Raw genomic sequence first — 15,081 nt, forward strand, 5'->3', positions numbered from 1 at the left:
GGAAAGCTCTCAAGGTCTTTACGTTAATTTTACGAGTATTTATTTACGTGGGTTTTACGAGGAAAGCTTTTCGTGGTATTTACGAGGAAACTTAGCGACGTCATTACGTGGAATCTTTACGTGGTCTTTACGACGAAATATCCTCCTTCGCTTTTACGACGAAATTATTTCCTCGCTAACTTACGACGAATTAGCGAGGATATATGCGTTACGACAAACGTATAACGACGAAACGGGTTTCCTCGCTAATTCGTCGTAACACTGCTTTTACGACGAAGTAACGAGGAAAACTGCCCTCGTAAAACTTGTGTTTTCTTGTAGTGTTGCTCGTTCTCGACACATTCTCATATGAAGTGGAACCTTCTATGACTATGCTTACTTCTACCATGAAACACATGATTATTTGTGAGAGTGATTGCAGATTTATTATCAAGTCGTATAGTCACCTTCTGGCAATCCTTTCCAACGACTTCAGCCAGGAGTTCTTGGAGCCAAATAGCCTGTTTAGCAGCCTTAGTTTCTGCCATAAATTCAGCCTCACAGGATGTAGAGCAACAATCTCTTGCTTCTGAGAACACCAAGTGATAGGGTTTTTATCAAGATAGAAAACGTGCCCAGCGTGCTCTTGCCATCATCATTATCAACATTGTGTGAGCTATCACTATAACCCACCAAATCCGCAATTCCTCCACCGGAAAACACAAGACCAAGATCACATGTTCCATGTAAATGCCTTAGGACTTGCTTCAGTGCCGCGCGGTGTGACTCTTTGGGCTCCTGCATATATCTACTAAGTACTCCCACACTGAATGATAGGTCAGGCCGCGTATGTAGTAAATAACGTAGACACCCAATTCCTCTCTTAAACTCGCCTTCATCAATATTTCGTTCATCGGGTGCTTTTGACAGATTCACATTCAATTCCATCGGCACATGTGATAGTTTGCAAGCGCTTAACCCGACCTCTTCAAGTATATTTCGTGCATACCTCGCCTGTGTCAGCATAATTCCTCCTTTATACTGATGTACTTCTATTCCCAGATAATAGGTTAACTGCCCGAGATCACTCATCTCGAACTTACTCTAGATGTCCTTCTTAAACTCGTATATCAGCTCAAGCGATGATCCTGTAACCAGCAGATCATCTACATACACCACGAGGTCCACGACAACAAGAAGACCTCCCTTATCTTCTCTTCTGTATAATGAAGGCTCCTTAGAACACTTGTGAAACCTCAAACCACGAAGAATACTGTTTAGTTTAGCATTCCATGCCCTAGGGGCTTGTTTCAAACCGTAAAGAGCTTTCCTCAGTTTATGAAATTTGTGTTCTTCTCCTGCGACGATGAAATCTTCTGGTTGAGCAACAAATACATCTTCTCTTAATTTCCCATGAAGAAACGCGGTTTTAACATCAAGATGATGTACTTCCCATGACTTAAAAGCTGCAAGCGCAATGATCAAGCGGATTGTCTCAACACGAGCTACCGGAGCGAATACTTCATCATAGTCAATGCTGTGTTTTTGAACATATTCTTTTTCTACTAACCGCGCTTTGTATTTGCTGATGCTACCGTCTGCGTTTCTTTTTATTTTGAATATCCACTTGAGACCAATAGGTTTTACGCTTGTGGGCAGCTCGACGAGGTCCCAAGTTTTATTCTTTTCGATTGACCCAAAACTTTATTTCTTTAGCTTCGTTGAAATCTCAAGGTTCGTCATTGATGATCATCAACAATCGTTCACCCTCTGCTTCTGTGACCAATACATAGTCATTAAGATACATAGGTTTTGTAGTGACTCTGTTCGATTGTCTTAGTTGGGGTTGTGCTTCATCTTCTAGTTCATGATAATCGCCACTATCTTCTTTTTGATCGTTACCATCGTTATGAAGTTGATCATCTCCGATATCTACATCATTCTAGGTGATAGCAGAAGAACTACCGCTATTGCTTGAACCTCTTAACGCAACTGTAAACTCTCCTTTCTGATCATGTCTTACATTCGTCACGGGATCACTCCAATTCCATTCTTTTTCTTCGAGGAAGAGAACGTCCCGACTAACCATGATCCGTTTGCTTACTGGATCCAATAAACGATATGCCTTGGAACCAGGTTCCGTTCCTAGGTGCACCAGTGCCCTTGGTCTATCATCAAGCTTATTTCTCCCTACAGCTTCTGTTCTCGCATAACACACGCATCCAAACACTTTTAAGTGTTTAAGGTTTGGATTTCGACTTCTTAAGGCTTCGTAAGGAGTCATCCCTTCAAGTGACCTAGTCGCAACCCTATTGATCAGGTAAGTGGCGTGTCGAGTCGCTTCTCCCCACAGATAATTTGGTAGGCTCATGTGTTTTAGGAAGCTTCTCATCATCTCCAATAAAGTTCGGTTTCGTCGTTCCACCACCTCATTCTGCTGAGGAGAATAAGGTACAGTTAAGTGTCTTTTTATGACGTTTTTATCACAATAATCTTGGAACTCGTGAGATATGAATTCACCGCTCCTATCCGTCTTGAAAGTTTTGATCTCGGTTTCAGTTTCTTGTTCAGCAATCACCTTGAATCTTTTGAATTTTTCAAAAGCCTCACTCTTTTCTTTAATCAAGATTGTCCACATATAGCGTGAGTAGTCAGAGAACAAATACATATTTCTTATGTGATGGTGTGGAGGGTGTAATAGGTCTGCACAAGTCGTTCAAATGTGTAATAACATTGTTCAACTTTTTTAAAGGAAAAAACAAATTGCAACTAATTTTACTTCCAAAATTTAATGTAATTAATTTTACTTCCAAAATTCAAATATATTGTACATTTAGTACACATATGAGTTATACAGTACACCTTATTATTATTTTTTGCATAAAAGTTTATCATATTGTACATTTAGTACACATATGACTATATGAGTTATACAATACACCAAATCTTCTATTCAAGATTTTAACAATGCAACTTTAAAATATATAGCTTAGTTTCGTGTTGTCTAGTGAAAAAAAAACATAATAAAATTATGTATCAATTTTATTGGCAAAGCCAAACAATTAGAGTGTAGTGGGGTAATCATAGTTTAGGTTTCTTGTTCCATGAAACAAAGTGCATGTGTTAGAGAGAAGTAAGAGAGAGACATCTCTGATAATACCGCAGTCTTCTTGAACAAACAACTAGCTCACCAATCACAACTCTGATTTTATTCTCTTTGTTCGCTTAAAGCCTGCCTCTTTAGCTCTATTGAATCTTTGATATTCTTTGGATCTTTATTTGATCATATCATTTCCGACTAATTAAGTATATAATATGCCAGTCCACATTCTGAGGTACGCCACAAGAAAAGGAGAAATGGATGAAAATATTATGCGACAGTTTTGTTTTTGTTAAATCTACGATATTACAGAGTTTATCTATTTATATGCACACATCTATTTCAGTAGAACAAATTATTCAGGAGTTCACCTTACGCTAAGCCATTTTGCTTTCAAGTTAAGTTTTTTCTAGGCTTCTTGTTGATATATACTATTATTCTTATCTTGGCAAAAACATCATCTGCTTTAGGAGAGGAACAAACGAAGTATATAACCCAAAATAGGGGAAAGAGAATAAAGAAAAAGAAGTAGCAATTGAGTGTTTGGTGTATCCAGTTGTTTTGTACCTTTCTGATTTTTGCTTTAAAAATATTTTGAGTTAGAGTTTGCTTCTTTGACTGATCAACTGAATCTCTCGCTCCCCAAGCCAAAGAAAGAACACAAGATGTTGCTTTTGATCATTGCCAAGAATTTCACTTCGCAATTCCCTTTATCTTTACACTTTTTTTTTCATTCCTAGCTTAAACAGTACTAGTTCTCCTTATTTCTAACATACAAAAGCTCATATTTAGTCTTTATATTAAAGAAGGCTCAGTATTTGGTTCTAGTTTCCAGTTCCGAGAGTAGAAAATGACACTTTTATAAAACGACAAACAAGTCTCGATATTGCTATTTTCAAGATGTGCAACTAGAGCATTTGAAAATGGTTCCATTTCTATTCTCTTAAGAAATGTAATTAATTTTTAATAAATATATAAATTGGGTCTTTGGATATTTTCTTGAGATAGCTTTGAATACATCAAATATACACATACTTATAAGAAATATGCAAATGCCTTCGAATAACTTAGACATTTCAGTACAAAGTTTCACACGATCTGAAATTATCTATGTACCAAAAACACAAAATTCAAGAGCGGATAGCATAGCACATAGTGTCAGGAAGTAACCGTCGTTTGTCGTTCACATGGATTAAGATCTTCCGGAGTGGTTCATAGAGTCAGTATGAGTCTGTAGTTGATGATAAAAAAAATAACTCGTCACTTCAGTGATTTTTATAAATTAAATAACTATTAGTATAATTATACATGGTATTTCACAGAAGATATAAACTGTATGCAAATGAATCACATATTTCGAGTTGGATTTGTGTAAGAAATATTGTAATAAACCATCAATCTTAAGATTTTAAAATGTCATTTTAGAATTAACTAAATTGGGTTACAATTCAATACTGTTTTCCACCTTTTGTTTTCTGACCAACTGTAAAATTCATATAAGTAGTATTAGCTATATTTGAGTTCAAATGGTTCTAATTAGTAAAATTAATTGAACATAATTGAATATAATAATTTATTTTCCAAAATATTGTCACAATTTTAGCTTTTTAGTGGATTAGTTGATTCTTATAAAAAAAATTTCAACTCAAATGGTGATCTCAAATATTACAGGAACGGTTAGTTCAACTAATTTTTGTTCAATATATAAAATAAAAATCGAAAATTCGTAATTCTACTAATTTTTATCCCTCTAAGAATACAACCATTTGAACTCTTCCATTTGGAAAAAAAATAAAAAAAGCTCTTCCATTTGAACTCTTTCATTGGTTTAGATGTCCGCGGAAAGATTGAGTCGGATGATTAAAAAGAGCAATGAGTGAAAGGAGCTTCGTAATCGGAGAGAGACCAATTCCTTAGAAGACCGTGACACTGTCATTCACGTGGGCCTCTTTTGACCAACTCTCCCGACACTATATCTACTGGTGGCATTAAATATTAAACTTGGAATTCTTTAACTTCATTCAAATTTCACTGTATCTTGCTTAAGAATGTTTAAACTTTTATAGTTTGCGTTTTGTCACTTTTATTTGAAACAAACATAAAAGGAAACAACTCATTCAATAAATTATATACAAGTAAAACTTGTTTCCTAAAAAATAAAAATAAAAAATTTGTTTCCTAAGACCATCTCCAACCCATTCCTATTTTTATCTCTATATTTTTCCTTAAAATAGAAAAACTCTATTATAAATGTGAAAATGTTCCAATGTATGCCTCTATTTATAGGAAAAAATATAGAGATATGCTATTTTCACCTCTAAATATAGAGATAAAAGTAACTTTCCTCTATATTTTCCTTTAAAATAGAGGAATTCTATTATAGAGTCATACATTAGAGTATTTTTTTTCCTCTATAATAGAGATCTATATTTTAGAGAAAATTATAGAGGTGTGTATTGGAGATGCTCTAAGGTATTCAATAAAACTGAAATGACACAAATTTTTTAGATGCTCTAATTATTTTGATATTTTTTTTTTGAAGAAATAAAAGGTTAAACCCGGGTCTATTAAAGATACATACCTAATCTCCGGGTGGGAGGTGCAGCCCACGACATACCATCTCCCGGGTTTTCATATGGACGTATCCGCAGTTGTGGTAAGCAGAACAATGTGACTTAGTTTCCGCAGTAGGAGGATCGAACCAGGAATGTATTTGCATCCAAGGTCCGTCCACTACCACAGGATCACAAGGCCCGCTCAATTATTTTGATATTGATATAAAAGTTATTTGTTTGTGTTGAGGAAAAAAATCTTACATATTTGTTCAGGTTTCAGATGTTCATTCATAAGCATAAAATTCCAACATCGATTGTTGAAAAATAGTGAAATAAAATAAAAGAATAATTTATTCATTTTAATTGTTTTTTGAAAATATTTTTAATTGGTTTTGAGTTAGAAGTTGATGATAAACAAAAACTTAACAGTTTGTACCCCAAGAATGTTAAACTGTTTTGCTGTAAATAAAAGGTAAGAGTGTTAAACAAAACATGTATCTAGTTTTGAATATAAGAACTGAAAAAGTGGTGCTCCCACTACTTAACCCGTAGTATATTGTTATTGCTGGAGAGCTTGAGATTAACTAGTAACCACTGTAGCATATTGGCCGCGTGGAAAACAGAGTTACGAATAATTTGTTCCGTACCCAAAAGGGCAAGAACTCGATTAAAAAAATATTGAGTTGATTAGCCCTTGAGAATATCCATTGTAGAAGTGTTGCTTTCTTTAGATAAAGTAACAAATATGTAATCGTCACTACAATAGATTCGATCATACCAATCCCTTTTGTCGTTAAGTTTCCAAAGGGTATCTATATATAGGTAGCCATGTCACAGTTTGTACCTTATACTTACTCACAAAGCAACCAGAAAAAAAAACACACACATCTCTAATTTTCTCGCACCCAAAACCTCTATTTCATGATGGGATACCAAACAAACCCTAATTTCTCCATGTTTTTTTCCTTGGAAAATGACGACCAAAACAATCAAGATTATAATTCTTATAACAGTCTCTCTTCATCAACTTCTGTTGATTGCACTCTTTCACTTGGAACACCGTCCACTCGTCTAGACGACCACCGCAGATATTCTTCCGTTAGTTCTAACATGTCCGGTGATTACTTCTATCACGGAGGAAGCGCTAAAACGACGTCGTACAAGAAGGGCGGCGGTGATCACAACTTACCTCGCCGTTGTGCTAGCTGCGACACAACTTCTACTCCTTTATGGAGAAACGGACCAAAAGGACCCAAGGTAATTTAATAATAAAAGTATCTAGATTGTGATAAAAGCAAAAGCGTCAATTTGGTTATTCAAAACTTTAAAACTGTTGCAAGCATTATATATTCTGTTTATCACATCATAAAAAGTATGGATGGTTTATAATTCTTTTTTTTTATGAATCTTTGTTGTTATTAAATATTTAAAAGGGCTAGGTTGTTTTCAGTTTATAGCTAAAATAATTTGTTTTTAGAATGATAAAGATGTAAGCTATCATTTAGTATTTTTGTCTCCAACTTATAACATATCTATATCTTGTATGACTAAATAAAAATCAGCAATGTATATACATTTCACTAATTATTTCGATGTGACAAATGGTTTAATTCGGCGCAGTCGTTATGCAATGCGTGTGGAATCCGATTCAAGAAGGAAGAGAGGCGTGCAGCCGCCAGAAACTCAATAACCTCCGTTGGTGGTTCATCGGCTGCGGAAATTCCGGCTGGTGGAAACTATTACAATCATCATCATCACTATCCTTCGTCGTCGCCGTCGTGGGCTCATCAGAACACACAAAGAGTTCAGTACTTCTCGCCGGCGCCGGAGATGGAATATCCGTTCGTTGATGACGCCACGGCTGCCTCCTTTCTGTCCTGGAACTGATGTTAGGTATTAGCGAGACAAGAAGAACCGTTAATCATGGACGATGATGATGAAAGGTCCTATACCATAGATTATCACCCAAAGTAAATCAGGCTGGTCAAATTCATTTTATTTTGTTTTTATTTATGTGTTACCTCGACTCTATCTATTTGTGTTTTCTTTTCATGAATTTTTGAAAGTTATATATATATATATATACGTACTGTTTTCTTTTCTTTTATTGACCCTTTTCATAATGTTTCCAGTTGCCTTCACCGTATATACATAGTATACGATGGGTTAATCAATTTTAGAGCATTTTAAGTAAGAAACTTTATTTTATTGATAGATGATCTACAAAATGAAAGTTTTAAACATTATTTCAACAAGAAACTTTGATTTTGTTTTGTACATATACGAAAAACGTAAAATAATTATGAAATGATTTAATTAAATATGCATAATATTCTTTTTTTGATCAAATATGCATAATATTCCTATTTTTCATATTATTATTTTTATTACAGTAATAATTTTAGTTTTAACGTATTTGTATATTTATGTACTAATAATAACATATAGATAATAATATAGTTGAATATTTAAGTAAACTTTATTTGTAAAATAAAGTGATACAAAAGTTAATATTACTAAAACAATATGTAAATTACATAATAATGTGAATTATAATAAAAATTAAATAATATTTTAAGATTTTGATATTTCTGCTCTCAAAAATTGAAAATTTGTTAGAGAACCCTAAACATCAAATAACTGAAGGTTTGAAAGCTTGTTAGAAATACTCTTAATAAAGTTAAACCAGTTTCCATTAGTCTAATTGCTTGTAGACTTGAGATTAGTCTAGTAGGTTTTGGTGGCCTACCACAAAGGGAAACTAATGATGAAAAAGTCAAAAATTTAAAAGGTTTAAACTTTGAACAAGATATTTATCAGCATCTTCATGCTCTGTTAGACCATCTCCAATGGTAAGAACCTCTCATAGATGCTTATCATTATTTTAATTATAAATTTTCAAAATTTTGTAAATTAAATTTTTTTTAGAGTTGCAATATCTTGTGATGTCCAATGGTACAAAACCCCTCATGGGTTCTTAAGAAAGATTAGATGTTTTAATGGTAGAACATCTTCTTAAAATGCACAAGAACAAAAAAATTAAGTTTGAAATGAATTTCAAAGAGAAAAATAAAAGAACACGAGAGATTTGTGTCATTAAACTTAGCAAAACCAATGTCATTACAATGCCACATATATAACACCAAGACACAAACACAATACAATAACATTGTTTTCTCAAAAACAAAGACAGCAACAAAAGAAGAGACGAAAAACTCATCAAGTGAAGTGCTGTTATTGTACCAGGCAAACAAATGTTAACTTTAACTGAAAAACATGAATGTTAGAGCATAACATGTTATCATAATGAATCCCTTCCCATATATATCACAAATATGATCAGAACACGACGGAATTTAATTGTACAAAGGAGTTCAACCAAAAGAAACAAGGTGATAATATATTTCGAAGAGAAACTAACCAACAAACCAATTAAGAAGGAAAAGAGTATAGTTTCGAATAGCTTACCTAAGGTATTCAAACCAACACATAGATTAGGGAGAAAAGAAGTATTCTTTTGAACACCACCGGTTCTTTTATCTATCCATACCTTCTGCAGATTCAATACAATTCGTTAACTTTCTCAGAAAATAAAGCTTACATATTTTCATTTTTGATTACAAAGAAAGAGAGAGAATGAAGTAGACGAACCTTGGTGCCTTGATCGAAAGAGTTAATCCTATAGAGGCAAGTGTAAATGTCTCTTTTTTTAAAGATTTTCAGGGAAACCACCAATGATTCTCTCAAGAAAAGTGTGAATGTTTCTGTTCTTAGATGATTCTCAAATTTGAAAAAACCTAAATTCCCAAACCAGAACATCACAATCCCTAAATTGAGATAATACACATGAAATCAAACATGATGAAGAAGAGAGAATTAAGGTTAGAGGTTTAAACATGATGAAGAAGAGATAAAGAGACGAGAAAGAGAGAAAGAGGCGAGAAAGAGAGAGAGAGACACACACAACCAATAAAAAAAGGACACATGTTTTTACCAATTCTAAAACCTCTCTTTTAAGAACCGGTTATCATCACTTTTTTTCTTTTTGATTTATTTTTTGGACTTTCTTAAAGAACCTTTGCTTAAGAGCCTCCATTGGAGGTGCTCTTATGATTAGCTAATGAGAAGCTAGAGCTATGATTATTTCTTAATCAAATAACTAGGGCTTCAGAGACACTACAAGAAAACGTATCTTTACCGAGGAAGTTTAACGAGGAAAAATAATCCTCGTAAAGAAACGTTGATTTTGCGAGGAAAGTACGTTGAGAAAGAAAAGCATCGTTATTTCGTCGTAAGGTAACGACAAAAAATATTCGTCGTAAAGACGATGTAAATTGACGTGGCTTTTACGAGGAAATAGTTTTTCCTCGTAAAAGCCACGTAAATTTCGCGAGTGCTTTACGACGAAATATTTTACGTGTACTTAACGAGGAAATTTTGAATCCACCAACTTGGTAGGTGGCTCACGTTTTTTTTTGGCCATACAATTAATTTTCGTCGTAATTTCATAGTAAAATTACAACTACCAGATTCGAAATTTTCTATAAATATGGATGTTGGAACATCATTTTAAACACACCAACAACAAAAAACGTGAAAGAAAAAAAATGGCTGGCTCTGGGACTATTTACGAGTTGCGGAATTGGATGTATATGCATAGAGATGCTAACGGGAGAGTGACGAAAGAATACCTTGCGGGGCTGGAGACATTTATGCACCAAGCAGATTCAACACCGCTCGCCCAAGAAAGTGGTAAGATGTTCTGTCCTTGTCGGAAATGCAACAATTCGAAATTGGCAAACCGTGAAAATGTTTGGAAGCATTTAATAAATAGAGGTTTCACGCCAAATTACTATATCTGGTTTCAACATGGGGAAGGTTATAATTATGATCAGAATGAAGCTAGTAGTAGTAATAGCAATTTTCAGGAAGAACCGGTTAATCATCATTTGCATAATGAACATAGTTACCATCAGGAGGAGATGGTAGATTATGATAGGGTTCATGATATGGTAGCTGATGCATTCGTAGCTCATGATGAAGATGAAGAACCTAATATAGATGCAAAAAAGTTTTACGGAATGTTAAACGCGGCGAATCAACCACTTTACAGTGGTTGTAGAGAAGGTCTCTCTAAATTGTCGTTGGCTGCTAGAATGATGAATATTAAAACTGATCACAATCTACCTGAAAGTTGCATGAACGAATGGGCGGACTTGTTTAAAGAGTATTTGCCGGAAGACAATGTGTCTGCTGATTCTTATTATGAGATTCAGAAATTAGTTTATAGTCTTGGGTTGCCTTCGGAGATGATAGATGTCTGCATCGACAACTGCATGATCTATTGGGGAGATGATGAGAAGCTAGAAGTATGTCGATTCTGCAAGAAGCCACGATTCAAACCGCAAGGACGGGGACGTAATAGGGTACCGTACCAAAGGATGTGGTACCTACCAATTACAGACAGATTGAAAAGATTGTATCAATCAGAGCAGACTGCTGCAAAGATGAGATGGCATGCCGAGCATACTCAGACGGATGGTGAGATGACTCATCCATCAGATGCAAGAGCCTGGAAACATTTCAACAAAGTACATCCGGATTTTGCTAGCAATAGCCGGAATGTGTATCTCGGATTATGCACAGATGGATTTAGTCCGTTCGGAATGTCAGGGAGACAATATTCATTGTGGCCAGTCTTTCTTACGCCATACAACCTGCCACCGGAGATGTGCATGCAACGGGAGTTGCTATTCTTGACGATATTGATACCTGGTCCGAACCATCCAAAAAGGTCCTGGATGTTTTCCTACAACCACTGATAAAAGAGTTGAAGGATTTGTGGTCAACAGGGGTGAGGACGTATGACTGTTCAACGAAGACGAATTTTACGATGCGAGCTATGCTTTTGTGGACCATAAGTGACTTTCCTGCATATGGGATGTTGTCTGGATGGACTACACATGGAAGATTAGCTTGTCCATATTGTAATGGAACGACAGATGCGTTTCAACTGAAGAATGGTAGGAAGACAAGTTGGTTTGATTGTCATCGTCGATTTCTTCCCATTGGCCATCCTTACCGAAGAAACAAGAATTTGTTTAGGCACAAAAGGGTTGTGAGAGACACTTCTCCACCATATCTAACTGGAGAACAAATTGAAGCACAAATCGACTACTACGGAGCTAACGAAACAGTTCGTTGGGGTGGTAATTGGCATGTCCCTCGTAATATGCCTGATTCTTACGGTGTTCATCACAACTGGCACAAGAAGAGTATATTTTGGGAGTTGCCATATTGGAAGGATCTTCTTCTGCGCCACAACCTCGATGTGATGCATATAGAGAAGAATTTCTTTGAGAACATCATGAATACAATATTGAATGTCCCAGGGAAGACAAAAGACAACATAAAATCGAGGTTGGACTTGCCGGATATTTGCTCAAGAAGCGAGTTACATATTAAAAGCAATGGACAAGTTCCTGTTCCGATATTCAGACTGTCTTCAGAAAAAAAGTCGGTGTTGTTCAACTGGGTGGCATCAGAAGTGAAGTTCCCCGATGGGTATGTTTCAAATCTCTCTAGATGTGTTGAAAAGGGTCAAAAGTTCTCTGGGATGAAGAGTCATGATTGTCATGTCTTTATGCAACGACTACTGCCCTTTGCATTTGCGGAGCTACTTCCAACAAACGTACATGAAGCACTTGCAGGTTCGTAGTGTTTTATATCACAATAATTTTATAACGGTCTAGTTTTCAAAATAATATACGACTAACAATGTGTTTAATTGTTTTTGGAATATAAAAGGCATTGGAGCATTTTTCAGGGATCTGAGCACACGCACTCTTAAAGAAGAAGTTGTAGAACAGCTTCAGGAGAACATTCCCATCTTATTGTGCAACTTGGAGAAGATATTTCCTCCTGGATTTTTTGACGTCATGGAGCATCTAGCTGTCCACCTCCCATATGAAGCATTGCTTCGTGGACCTGTACATTACGGATGGATGTATCAGTATGAGCGAGCCATGAAATATTTGAAGGGAAAAGCAAAGAACCTCGCCAAAGTTGAAGGTTCTATAATTGCTGGAAGTTTGACGGAAGAAGTTTCTCACTTCACATCGTACTACTTTGCGTCAAAAGTACGTACCCGTAGAAGAGCTCCAAGAAGATATGATGATGGTGGAGTTGCGCCAACATATGCAGTTGCTGGTGTTCCAGACATCTTTAGCCAGATTGGACGACTCGGTGGGAAGTCTAAAGAGGTTTGGTGGTCGAGTGAACAAGACGCTCATAGTGCACACACCTATATTCTACTCAATTGCGAGGATCCATTGATGCGTTATTTTGAAAGGTAACATATATGGACACTTCAAAACACATATAATTAATTATATAATTGCAAGAGATTCATTCCTATGAAATGTGATTAATTTTACAGCCTATTTGTTTCTCAAGTCGAAGAAACATTTCCTGGTATATCCACAAGTGACGTAGACAAAAGGAAAGATCAGCACTTCATTAAGTGGTTGCGGAATCAGGTATTATAACTCAAACTATTTTTTCATACATGATTTGTATTTTAATGTTCTCTTTATTTTTGCAGGTTGATTATGACGACGATGCAGATTATCCTAAGTGGTTACACGAAGTAATTCAATCTCCACTTGTAAAGGTCACCACATCACAGATGTATTTCACACGAGGCTACACTTTTCACACATATGAGTATGGTAGACAGCGGGCGACCAGTAACTATGGAATATGTGTGAAAGGGGAAACAGATTTCTACGGGATCTTGACGGAGATTATTGAAGTCGAATTTCCAGGGATACTGAAGCTGAAATGCGTCATCTTCAAATGTGAATGGTTCGACCCCGTCGTCAACAGAGGTGTTCGGTCTAACAAATTTGGTGTAGTTGATGTCAACGGTGGACGTCGGTACAACAAATTCGAGCCTTTCATCTTAGCTTCACAAGCAGACCAAGTTAGCTTCCTTCCATACCCTCGGATGAGAGATTCGGGTATAAATTGGTTAGCAGTGATCAAAGTTACACCTCGAGGACGAATCATCAGTGGAGAAGAACCACCATTGCAAGAAGAACAGATAAATGAAGTCGAGGAACCTGAACAAGAAGTTGATGACATCCTTCTCATTGATCCGCATAATCACGAATACGAAGATCTTACCGATGATGCCACAGACGAAGCTGTAGAAGACGAGTTTAATGAAAATGATGATATTTCTAGTGATGACGAGAATGTCGATGTATCCGATTGATGTATTTGATTTTGTGTAGTTTGTTTTATGAATAAGGTAATGTGAGAGTTTGTTTTATGAATAAGGTAATGTGGGAGTTTGTTTTATGAATAAGAAATTGTGGGAGTTTGTTTTATAAATAAGTAAATGTGGGAATTGTGGTTTGGAATGAAAATAAAGATGGGGTTTGGAATATATGAAGTAGAAGATAAGGAATATGGGGTTTTGGGGTTTGGGGTTTCGGATTTTAGGGATTTAAACGTACTGCTCGTTAATTCCTCGTAATCTGACGTCGAATGTACGACGTAATCCTCGTTTATTCCACGTAGGACAGAATCGTCGTAAAGACCTCGTAAAGTAAATTGACGTAAATGCCACGTAAAGTAAATGACGAAGGTGGCACTCGTTTATTCCACGTAGGACAGAATCGTCGTAAAGACCTCGTAAGGTAAATTGACGTAAATACCACGTAAAGTAAATGACGAAGGAGGCACTCTTTAATTCCACGTAGGATGATTTCGTCGTAAACACCTCGTAAGGCCACGAGGACTTTACGACGAAATTAAAAAAGCGGGGCACGCTAATTCCACGTAAGCCAAAATCGTCGTAAAAGAGTCGTAAACTAACGACGATATTACGACGAAAATATTAAAAATACTAAAAAAAAGAAGAGAAGAAAGATGCTTGAATCACATTTGGCGAGACTTACGTAAGTCTCGACCACATGAGTTCCAAATATCTTCTTCTCTTCTTTTTTTTTCCAAATTTTCTAAATTGGTGAAAAGCGGGACTTGCTACTTCCTCATAGTATAAAAACTAGAAAAAAGAAAAAAAGAAAGATACTGGAATTATATGTGGCGAGACTTAAGTCTCACCCACATAAATTCTAATATCTTCTTTTCTTCTTTTTTTTTTCAAATATTTCTAATTTGAAAAGTATTTTGGTGAGGAGTGTGATTTGAGATAGGGTGTGTTTTGTGAGTTTGTGTGTGTGGTTTGAGAAGGAAAGTTGTGGGTATTTATAGAAAATAAAGGCTCGCTAATTCCTCGTAACTGGTTAACTCGTTAATTCCACGTAACCCTTTTCGTCGTAAAAACGTCGTTAACGAAAACGCGGGCCTTTGTATTTCGTCGCTATTTCGTCGTAACTGAAAACGCGGGCCTCTGTAATTCCTCGTAAGTTTACGAGG

At 35.9% G+C, this 15,081-nt stretch overlaps 1 protein-coding gene and 1 long non-coding RNA gene across 3 annotated transcripts; one reads left to right on the forward strand and one right to left on the reverse strand.

Moving 5' to 3' along the window:
• The first annotated feature begins 243 nt into the window (after window positions 1–243).
• On the forward strand, window positions 244–7,741 carry LOC103828397 (GATA transcription factor 20). Its single transcript, XM_009104000.3, has 2 exons — window positions 244–6,891; window positions 7,255–7,741. The coding sequence occupies exons 1-2, from the start codon at window positions 6,556–6,558 to the stop codon at window positions 7,519–7,521; spliced, it is 603 nt and encodes a 200-aa protein (XP_009102248.1). The 5' UTR covers window positions 244–6,555; the 3' UTR covers window positions 7,522–7,741.
• Window positions 7,116–10,010, reverse strand: LOC103828396. 2 transcript variants are annotated; one of them, XR_625275.3, is made up of 3 exons: window positions 9,286–10,010; window positions 9,103–9,187; window positions 7,116–7,517 (listed from the first exon to the last, which is right to left on the reverse strand). It is a non-coding gene; the product is annotated as an uncharacterized LOC103828396 (long non-coding RNA). The 2 variants fall into 2 exon arrangements; XR_625274.3 differs by lacking the exon at window positions 7,116–7,517 and having other exon boundaries at window positions 8,675–9,187; window positions 9,286–10,009.
• Window positions 10,011–15,081: the final 5,071 nt, after the last annotated feature.

Source organism: Brassica rapa, chromosome A07 (assembly GCF_000309985.2).
Source record: "Brassica rapa cultivar Chiifu-401-42 chromosome A07, CAAS_Brap_v3.01, whole genome shotgun sequence".
Lineage (NCBI taxonomy): Eukaryota > Viridiplantae > Streptophyta > Magnoliopsida > Brassicales > Brassicaceae > Brassica > Brassica rapa.

Excerpts from the sequence above, each read along its gene's own strand:
- LOC103828397 (XM_009104000.3), top strand. The coding sequence starts at position 6,556 with ATGATGGGATACCAAACAAACCCTAATTTCTCCATGTTTTTTTCCTTG. Across the intron at positions 6,892-7,254 it reads ACGGACCAAAAGGACCCAAG|TCGTTATGCAATGCGTGTGG; the intron begins GTAATTTAATAA and ends AATTCGGCGCAG.